This window comes from Callospermophilus lateralis, chromosome 18 (genome assembly GCF_048772815.1).
Source record: "Callospermophilus lateralis isolate mCalLat2 chromosome 18, mCalLat2.hap1, whole genome shotgun sequence".
NCBI lineage: Eukaryota > Metazoa > Chordata > Mammalia > Rodentia > Sciuridae > Callospermophilus > Callospermophilus lateralis.
The window spans coordinates 5,234,420-5,245,456 of record NC_135322.1 but is presented as its reverse complement, the minus strand read 5'-3'; the positions used below and the strand labels follow the sequence as shown (position 1 = coordinate 5,245,456).

Below are 11,037 nucleotides of genomic sequence, written 5' to 3'. Positions count from 1 at the left end.
TGCTTCTGTTTAATTTATTTATTCTTTTTTACTTTTTGAGACAGGGTCTCACTAAGGTGTCCTCCAACTCAGGATCCTCTTGCCTCAACCCACAAGTAGCTGGGATTACAGGTATGCTCCCCCATACCCAGCTCAATACTTTTTATTTTGGTGACATGTTCCAGTGATATCCTTTTGGATATATTGGATTAAATAAAACATTGCCCCCGAATTTTAAAGCTTGTTTTTCCCCTGGATCCTGGAAAACTGTAGCCCCGTGGCTCTGATTTGTCATGTTTGTATTGGGCAGTGTGACTCCAGACACAGCCTTGAGCGAGCTGGACCGTCCTGTGCAGATGGCCACCTAGTGCAGGGGGCTTCTTGGACGGAAAAAATTAATGGGTAAATGAACTAGAAAAGCATCCGGTGAGGCAGGTCGTGCCTGGGGTGGGGGTGGTCTACAGCCCTGGTGGGTGAGGACGTAAAATTTAAGATGACACGAGAATATGCAGGATGAGCCGAGCAAGGGCATCTCACAAGGAAGGATGCCAGGGGCTGCAGGGGACAAAGCACACAAGTTCCCAAGGGGGCAGTGAGCTTGCACATTCAAGGTCTCCAAAGAGCTCCGTGAGGCAGGAACGTGGTGTGTAAGATCTGAGTGGACATGGCTGGAGGCTCTGAGCCCAGTAAAGTCGTGAGTTGTAAAATTTTGTGTTTTGAGGCAGGGCCTCCCTCCGGTGGCCCAGTCTGGCCTGGACTCCTGGGCCCGAGTGCCTCTCCTGCCTCAGCCTCCTAAGTGACTAGGACTACAGACTCATACCACCACACCTGGCTTCAATGTCGTGATCTTATTTGTCCTTTTGAAAGATCATTTGGGCCAGGTGCCATGGAGCACACCTGGAATCCCCACTTCTTGGAAGACTGAGGCAGGAGGATGGAAAGTTAGAGGCCAGCCTATAGTGAGAGCCTGTCTCAAAATAAAAAGGGACTGTGGATGTAGCTCAGTGGTAGAGTGCTTATCCAGCTGAGTTCAATCCCCAGCACCACACACACACACACACACACACACACGCACACACACACACTCACATGTCATTTGGCATCTGTCTAGAAAATGGATTGGGTGTGGGGAGGGGGTAGGCAGCAGGTTCAGGACCAAGTCATTGTAAGGTTGGTGACAATACAAACAAAAGCACTGGGAGAGTGGCAGTTGGGACACTTGGGAGTCTGGTGTGGGCCATGTCTGTCAGGCGGGGTGCCAGGACTCCCTGGGGAGGTGTCAGGAAGTCAGTTCCTTGTATCAGAGGAGAGCCCCGGGGAAGTGGCTCAGCTGGCCACATCGTGACACGCCCTCAGCAGGATGCCTGCAGGGGACACGGGAGGGTCTCACCTGTGAAAGGCTCTAGCCCAGGTGCAGCCACCACTTACAGTCAAGTGTGGAGTCTGCTAAAAAATAAGAAGAACACGAAGGTGTAGGTTGGGCTGGAAAGAAAGGGGCCAGTGGAGCTACCAAGAGGACAAGAACGTGGAGGTCGACTTCATCGCCTCAAGCATCAGGGGAGCTCTTAGGAGCAGAGGCCTAAGGGGGTCTAACTCGGGATGTCCCTGGGAAGGAGCCAGGGGTTTGGCCAGAGGGGTCGTAAGTCATTGTGGAGTCCAGAAACCGAGAGGAGAAGAGGACGGGCCAGTCAGTGACTCCCCAAGCCTGGGGCGGCCTCCTTCCACAGTCCTCAGAGGCCCAGGGCTGAAGTCGGGAGGGAACCCAGGCCAAGGAAGGTCCATTAGGAGAGGAGAGGACATGGCCCTGGGGGTGATCTGGTGGGAGGTGCATCTTGGGTGGGGGAATCTGGAGGGAGCTGCTGGGAGGGTGAGAGAGGACCCCCAGCAGTGGAGAATGAAACCCCGGTGCCTGCGGTGACAAGCACAGGGACACCTTGAGCTGAGGGCAGGGACCCCAGTCAGATGGGTTCAGGGACAGTGGAAGCACTGGAGGGTCATAGGAAAGGTGGCAACGTGACGGTGCTGTGGGTCCAGTGAGTTAGCAAGGAAGTGCCGTTTCCACCTGAAATCTATGGTCCTGAAATCAGTGGCCCCTTAATAACGGGGACATTGGGGAAGTCACTTCCCTCTCTGAGCTGCATTTCCTTTGTTACACAAAGTGGTGTCTGTCCCAAAGCCAGGGTGTTGTCATCAGGAGGATTGGCACATCTCACCCTCGGGGCCCCCAGCACCAGCGCAGGACCCTCTGCAGGTGCAGGTTCCTGCTCCGCCCTGCAGCCAGGCTGCACCCAAGATGGCCCAGCTCTGCCTCGAGGACCCGGCCACCGCTGTCCTTCCTGTTGTATGGGCATCTGAATCGAGCACTTAGAGCCCATTGAGTGCTGCGTACCCTCTAAGTGCCCAGTGGGATGACTGGAGGTGGAAAGAGGAAACCCGAGTCTGTTGAGGGAATTCGGGGTGGGAGAGGGTCCAGAGCAAGTTCTGGAGGAATCAGTCAGCCAGACTCAATTCTGTCTCTAGTTCTCTTCCGGGAGGTTCAAAACACTAATGTAACCAATCTAAGTCCTAACTGCCTCATGTGCACCGAGATTAGACTAATTATAACCCACACACAGCATTTGCAGGGTCTCTGAGCACATTCAGTGCTTAACACACGTTAACACATGAGATCTCCAAGAGCCGCCAAGGTGGGAGCGGGTCGAGGGGAAGCTGCTTGAGGGTGGGCGATGTCCAGGTGCAGCTCCTACTGTGGAGACTCTCCTCCCCTCACCTGGAACTTCTACAGAGCTTAGCTGAGCCGAGCCCGGATGCACAGAGCCTGCCGGGGCAGGGTCCCCACCTGCTAGACTTCCTCCAGCAGGGCAGGTGATGCTCACCTGTCATCCCACAGCTTGAAAGGCTGAGGCAGGAGGGTGGCAAGTTCAAAGCCAGCCTCAGCAATTTAGCGAGATCCTAAGCAAGTCAGTGAGACCCTGTCTCAACATAAAAATAGAAAAGTTCTGGGGATTTGGCTCAGTGGTTAAGCACCCCTGAGTTGAATCCACGGTACAAAAAACAAAAAAAAAAAAAATAGACTTGCTCCACCTATCCCAGAAAATTTCCACCTATTCTTATTTAGTGCTCATCTGAAATTCAGTCTTTACCATAAAAGCCTCTCCTCTCCTTCAGAGGAGGGAACTGAGGCTCAGAGAGGTGCCATTGACCTAGAACTCACGTTGGGAGGCATCGAGATGGGATTGGAAGGCAGCTGTATCTGCCTCTGGAGCCTGGAAGTCTTTACAATAGTGACCTTCAACCTGGGTGGTTTGACACCTGGGAGACATTGTATAACGTCTACAGCAGTTTGGTTGTCATTAGAGGGGACTTGCCCTCACATCTGGTGGATGCTGCTAACTAACCCACAATGCATGTGACGTCCCCCTCCACAAGGAATCTCGCAGCCCCAGATGTCAGGAGGTCCGAGGCTGAGAAACCCTACTGAGGCTACACATGCCCCATAGAGGACCTCAGTGCCTGTGGTGAGCAGAGACCAGGACAGAAGGAACGAGAAGGGAGGAGACCAAGGACAGAGTGCCAGACACCAGGTGCCATCACACCTGGCCGTCTTTCAAGGGTGATTAGAGTGGTAAAGGTGTTCTCTCTGGAATTGGTAGAGCCTAGTTTTCAAATATTGCTACCTCCACCAGCTGGTTGGACCCCTGCTGGCCCCTCAGGGCTGTGGCTTCTGCCCAGGTGGAATGATGCGTGGTGACCTTACAAGGTTATCATGAGCCACACTCTATTTGCAGACCACGCTGGACTGAAATCCTTTTTCTCCTATTTAAGAGACCTTCAGCAGGTTGTATAATAGCCCTGAATATCAATTTATTCTTGCAAAAGCTAAAAATAATGAGCATCGTAGAGCTCTTCCATAGACGAAACTGGATCCCATGTCTAGAAATGAACACCGTGCATGGTTTCTCATGAGAACCCTCATATCTAACAGAACATGTTACTCTCCTACACTTCATCCCCCTGAAGCTGTACAACACGGGCAGATTCTCTGCATCTCAATCAGAGAAGCGCTTGAGCTCAGGCAGGGACAGTGGGTTCAGAGCTGCCTTCCTCACTGTCTTCCTGCAGCACAGAATTCAAGGCTGTAACCCATGACCACACAGCACCAAGTCGCCCTTCAGGCTTCTACTGGGGAGAGCACAGAATCCACAGGCACTTTGCTCTCCACTGCTGAAACAGTAGCTGAAACCATTAAAGTAACTGAAATGGTGGCTGCACCATCAGTCAAGGGCTGTCAAGGGACCTGGGAACTGCATGAACTGGGCTCTGAAATGCTAGCATTTTTGCACTGAGTTTGGGTGGAAGCAGGTTGCAACCTCCTGGCTGCTTTCCTCGCTGTGTTCAGCGCCTGCTGCAGCAGTTGGGTGGCCTGTGCCCTCTGGTTTAGTTTTTCTGCTGGTGCACGGGGCTTGCTGTCTTCTTGGTAAAGTAATCTTCCTGGGAGGCAGGATGTGGACTAAGGATTGTGGGAATAGGAAGAACCATCCTTTCCCAAAAGCACATGCAGGAGAGTGCCAGTATCTTGTGGTACTGCTGCCCACGAGGCTTGGTAGAACGGGTCCCTCTCTGGGATAGGCGCCACAGAGGTGGGTGAGGTGGACTCTGAACAGGGATGCTGAGAAATGGACGCACACCTGAGAAACGGCCACTGTTGACGTGTTTCAGGTGTGGGCAAGATGGACGCCAACTTCTCCTTTCCTCAGAACGGATCTGAAGTGTTGTCCCCTGGCTACACAGTTCTGGAGATAATCCCGCTGGTGGTACTCGCCGTCACCTTTGTCCTCGGTGTGCTGGGCAACGGACTGGTCATCTGGGTGGCTGGCTTCCGCATGACGCACACGGTCACCACCATCTGCTACCTGAACCTGGCCTTGGCCGACTTCTCCTTCACGGCCACCCTGCCGTTCCTCATCGTCTCCATGGCCATGAGGGAAAAATGGCCTTTCGGCTGGTTCCTCTGCAAGTTGGTTCACATTGTGGTGGACATTAACCTGTTCGGGAGCGTCTTCCTGATCGCCCTCATCGCTCTGGACCGCTGCATCTGTGTCCTGCACCCGGTCTGGGCCCAGAACCACCGCACCGTGAGTCTGGCCAAGAGGGTGATCGTGGCGCCCTGGATTCTGGCCCTCGTCCTCACGTTGCCGGTTTTCATCTTCTTGACTACAGTCAGCGATCCCACAGGGAACGTGTACTGCACCTTCAACTTTAGGTCCTGGGGTGCCACCCTTGAGGAGAGGCTGAATGTGGCCATCACCATGCTGACCATGCGAGGGATCATCCGGTTCATCCTAGGCTTCAGCATGCCCATGTCCATCGTCGCCGTCTGCTACGGGCTCACTGCTGCCAAGATCCGCAGGAAGGGCCTGATCCGTTCCAGCCGCCCCCTGCGGGTCCTCACTGCTGTGGTGGCCTCCTTCTTCATCTGCTGGTTCCCCTTCCAGTTGGTGGCCCTCCTCAGCACCGTCTGGCTCCAGGAGATGTTGTTCCATGGTAAGTACAAAATCCTCGAGGTCCTGGTCAACCCGACCAGCTCGCTGGCCTTCTTCAACAGCTGCCTCAACCCGATGCTCTACGTCTTCGTGGGCCAGGACTTCCGGGACAGGCTGATCCAGTCCCTGCCGGCCAGTCTGGAGAGGGCCCTGAGCGAGGACTCGGCCCAGCCCAGTGACACAGCCACCAACTCTTCCTCGCTCCCTGCAGATGTTGAGTTACAGGCAAAGTGAGGAGGGGTCTGGGGTAGCCCACCCTGGTCCCAGCTCCAGATTTCTCTTCCCTCCAGCCATGTTCTCACTTACCCTCAAAAAATCCTTCTGTGTCCCCTGATTTGGGGAGAAAGAAACAGACAATGGGGTTTTGGTACTCTGGATGACATTTTTGGTACTTGACCTGCGCCTGTACCCTGGGCTAAGAGGAGGTGGAGAAAGAGTCTAAGGGAGAAAGTAATGAATTTATAAGGCTTAGATCAGACTAGATACTACAAGTGAAACTGTATACTTCTTCATTAAGTAAAATGTTTGCTGCAGGCTTTTTGTTCCTCTTTTTAAAATATGAGACTATATAAGTTTTCTCCTGTGCCTAATTTGCTAAGAATTTCCCTTTTAAAAAAAAAAAAATCACAAGTGGACGTTGGATTTTAGGAAATGTATTTTCTACATAGATTAAGATTATATTTTTTATCCTTTTACCTGATCATAAATTAGATTGATTATGTTCCCCTCCCTTGTTCTCCTGGAATAAAGCATGCTCCATCATGGTTGGATTTGTGTACTTATAGTCTGTCCCACTGCATTGGTGTGGGCTCTGTGTATGCCAGGGTGGCTCTGTTATCTCTGTTACTTCACTTTCCTCTGATGTTCTGGCCACATTTACATCAAGCTTACAACGGTCTCCTAAAAGGGGTCGGGAAGTAATTCCTAAGCTTCTATTTTCTGGTGTTACATTCTTAAATGTTTAGAAAAACTCACTAGTGAATCCAATAAGCCTTGGGTTTTCTTCCTGGGAAGATTTTTAGTAACAGGTTCAATTTCTTTAATAGTAACGATTCAATTTTCCCTCCCTTCTCTTTCAGTTTTGGTAAACTGTAATTTTCAAGGGATGTAGTTGTTTTATCAAAACTGTCAAATAGCATGAAAAAGCATAACTGTATACAGAACTGGACAAGGTTTCTCTCAAACAATGAGAATGTAAAATATACCCAAAGGCAGAGATTTTGGTCGGTCTCTCACTGATGGATCCTCATCCTCTATGTATAAAATAACAACTGTCATGTTGATTGAATAAATCAATATTTATTGAACTAATGGATTAATAAACAGCACTTTCACTTAGGTGGTAAATGAGAATCCTTAATCTCTAATTTAAAAAATCTCCAGCTGGGCACAGTGATGCACACCTGCAGTCTCATCTACTCCGGAGGCTGAGGCTAGAGGATCCAGATCCTATTCCAAAACAAAAAATAAAAAGGCAAAGGACGTAACTCAGTGGTAGATCACTTTTGGGTCCCATCCTCATTACTACAAAAATTTGAGTAATTAATTAATTTAATCAAACACTCTCCAGTCCTTACAACCTGAGTGAGACCAGGTCTGGTGAACCTCTGTCCTTCTGCAGAGGACTTTGATAAATGCCCATCTGGCTCTGCATTTTCAGGAGCACTTCCCATTTTGAGTGTCTGCTTAAGTAAACCGCTCTGGCTCACTGTCACAGGATGGCTCTGCCTTTAAATAAGTCCACCCGTGACACGTGCTGTTCACATAACTGCTCCAAAGGGACTTCGTTGTGTCATACACTCTCCCCAGGCAGCACTAAAAGAAACAGCTCAAAATGAAAGTCAGGCGGGGGGGGGTCCTGAGGAGTCCTGCACTCCACCACTGTACTGCACCCACGTCTTCTCCCTGTCCTCTGTCACCCCTGAAGTGCCTCACGTTTCCTGGACAGAGCAGCTGGCCCGTTTCGTTGGCTCCTTGACTCCTGCTTAGTCTTTCAAGTTCCCAAGACATGCAAAATCTTTAATGCCCAGCTAAGATGTGATCACAGAGGAAAAGAAACCAGGGCCAGGGCAGGCGGGAAGTTGGAGCCGTGAAGAATGGCTCCTGCCTCCTGCAGGTGGGAGGACCTGGGCTTCCTCGTGGGCTCCTTGGAAATCCCCTTCATTCCAGGGCAGAGGATTCTCACTCCCTGGGCTTGGTCGACTGCAGCGTAGCTGTGCCAGTCACAGCCTGTCTGTTTGTCTTTCCTTCACTGGAGTTCTCAATGGACGCCCAGTACCCACACCACCTCCTATCCACACACTGGGTGTCTTTGGAAGTTGAGGGCTCTTTTTTTTTTTTTTTTAAGTATATATATTTTTTACTTGTAGGTGAACACAATACCTTTATTTTATTTTGATGTGGTGCTGAGGGTGGAACCCAGTGCCTCACGCGTGCTAGGTGAGCGCTCTACCACTGAGCCACAACCCCAGCCCCGAAGTTGAGGACTCTTTAGGTTTTGGGGTCACTATCAGAAAGACACACTCTCAGACATGATTGAGTCAGAAACTCCAGGATAAAACTTGGAAGTTTGATCCCCAGCACCACCATAAACAAACAAACAAAACCTTTGGGGATGTCTGTCTTGAAAGGGTTGGGACTTCCTGTGTTTGGGGAGAAGAGTGTAGTGAGGAGTAGCCAATGGGTGATCTGTAGCAGGGACTCCCCTGCCCACCCAGCATTCACCCTCTTCTTCTCTAACAAAAGCAGGTGTCAATCACCTGGCTACAGTAATGTGTCCCAGCCACCCTCCGTCCAGTGAGAGTGAATTCCAAGCCATGAGATGCAAGAGCTGGGTCATGTCAGCACACGAGGGGCAGCCACGGTCTTTTGGTGTTTTCCTAAGTAGACTCCAGTTTTTTAGAGCAGTTCTAGATTCACAGCGTATTTGGCAGAAGATTCAGAAATTTTTCAGGTGCTTCCTGCCCTCTGGCAGCTCGTCCCAGTAGCCACAGCCCCCGCCAGAGGGGTACATGTGCTGCAGGGAGTGAGCCTGCGTTGATGCGTTATTGTCACCTGGAGCCACATCTCATCAGGGTGCCCATTCTGTGGGTTTGCAAAGATGAGCAATGACAGGTACCGTTATAGGCCCATGCAGAGCAGCCCTAAAGTCCTCTCTGCTCTCCCACTCTGTCCCCCTCTGTCCCTAATCCCTGGTGAGCACTGATCCTTTTCAGGGCTGCGTACCTTCATCTTTTCCTGACTGTCTCAGGATGGGGCCTGTAGGCCTTCTGAGATGGGCTTCTTTGCCCTGTGCATTTAAGCTTCCTCTGTGTCTTTTCAAAGTGTGACAGCTCCTTTCTTCTTAGCACTGAAAGCATCCCAGGGTCTGGTGGACCGCAGCTCGTCCAGGGTCTGGTGGACCTCAGCTCGTCCATTCATCAGCTAAGGTCACCTTGGTTGCTTCCCACTTTGGATAATGAACAACGCTGCTTCGAGCACCCACGTGTGGGTTTTCGTGTGGACGAGTTTTCGGCTCCTCGGGGTGAATATCCAGCAGCACAACTACGGGGCAGTGCAGTGAGTGTGTGTGTGTGTGTGTGTGTGTGTGTGTGTGTGTGTGATATTGGGGGAGACTGCCAGGCTGCCCCCCGTGTGACTGTACTGGTTCCCGTTCCCACAGACTGCGCCAGGAGCTTTGGCATCCTGCACCCAGTGGTGTTGCCAGGGCTGGGAGAGGGCCCCTTCTGATGGGAGCACACCCTATCTGTTCTGGTTGGAGTCTCCCCGTATCTTCTTTGTTTAGGTGCAATCTAAGCTCTCTGTTCCATTGTTGAAATGGGCTGTCTGTTTTTGTTTTTGTTTTTGTTTTTTAAGATACCAGGGGTTGAACCCAGGGGTGCTCTACCCTGAGCCACTTCCTTGGCCTGTTTTATGTTTTATTTAGAGACAGGGTCTCACTGAATTGCTTAAGTTCTTGCTAAGTTGCTGAGGCTGGCTTTGAACTAGCAACCCTCCTGCCTCAGCTTCTGGGATTACAAGTGTGCACTACTGTGCCAGCTGTCTATGTTCTTAGTGTTGAGATTTAAAAGTTCTTTGAATATTTCAGGTAAGAGTCCTTTACTTGGTATTTTTTGTGAATATTTTTCTCCCCCACACACCCCTTTGCATGGATGTGGTGACTCTGTGGAGTAATGAAAAGACACCATGTGGTTGTGTGGATTGACCCGTCTCCCTTTCCAGCATTCTAAAGCCCAGGGCGACATCTCAGGAAGACTTTATTGGTGTCTGTGTATCTGGAAGCTCCATGGGCTTGGGTGTGACAGTGGACTTGTGGCTCTTGTTTTTAAAATCCTTCTCTGCTAGAGATACAGACTGAAGTAACTCATGATAGAATATATAAAATTTACTTTAAAACATTCCAGATTAGAAGAAAAGAAAGGGAAAATAAATGAAATAAGATTGACAAACAGTTATAAAGGTTGGTAAATTATCATACTATTTATTTACTTTTGAGAATACTTGAAAATTCTATTAAGAGTTTTTTTTTTTTACTCTCCTATGACCAGCAATTCCACGTGAGTAAATATTCTCAATTATATGTACATGTTCATGTTGAACAGCATACATGTTCCCAAATGTTTATTATACCACTGTTTATAGTAACTCCAAACTGTAAGGAGCTCATCGGTGATAGAATAAGTAAATTGTAGCGTATTCCTACAGTAAGTTACTGTTCAGAAATAACTTTTATAAAAAACTACATCTATGTAAGTGATTCTTAGGTATAAATAGAAAATAGAGCAGAAACCAAATGAGTCAATCTATAAAATTTAAATCATAAAATTAAAATATGCGTTCGGGGTTTGTAACTACAGAGTCAAACCACAGAGGAGAGGGATGTTCAAGTACCATGACAATCAGGTCCTGGTGACAGTGAGGAAAGGAGGGGACAATGACTGGAAGAAGCATGGATGCCACTGGGTCCTGAGATGCTGATGCTCATCATTTCTTCTCTCGGGCATTTGTGTATTTTGCAAAGTGTACTAATCTTCATGCTTATCTTCATCTTGGTTATTGTATATCTATGAATATATGTGTATGCATTATTTATTTAATAATCCGGGGGTGGTGGTGGTACAGGGGATTGAACCCAGGGGTGCTTAATCCAGCCCTTTTCATTTAATATTTTATTTGGAGCCAGGGTCAAGCTATGTTGCAGAGGCTGGCTTTGAACTTGTGATCCTTCTCCCTTAGCCTCCCTAGTGTCTGGGATTACAGTTGGGTGCCACCACACCTGGTCTGTTATTTTCTATATTTTAAAAGTTCACACACACACACACACACACACACACACACACACACACACACACACTGGTCCAACTCGTTTTCCTTTTCTGTTCTACCAGGAAAGCTTCAACCCTGGATTCAGGCAGCTTGAAAACAGGGCACCCCGTTCACATAGATGCGCCTTCTCTGGATGTAGCAGCAGAAGCCAGGGACCAAAGGTGGTAGCGGGCTGGTGTGCGCCCTCTGC

At 49.5% G+C, this 11,037-nt stretch overlaps 1 protein-coding gene across 1 annotated transcript; it reads left to right on the top strand.

Annotated features, from left to right (window-relative positions):
* Positions 1–4,709: 4,709 nt before the first annotated feature.
* Fpr2 (formyl peptide receptor 2) lies at positions 4,710–5,756 on the top strand. The gene has a single exon (XM_076838641.1). The coding sequence runs from the start codon at positions 4,710–4,712 to the stop codon at positions 5,754–5,756; it is 1,047 nt and encodes a 348-aa protein (XP_076694756.1).
* The last annotated feature ends 5,281 nt before the right edge of the window (positions 5,757–11,037 follow it).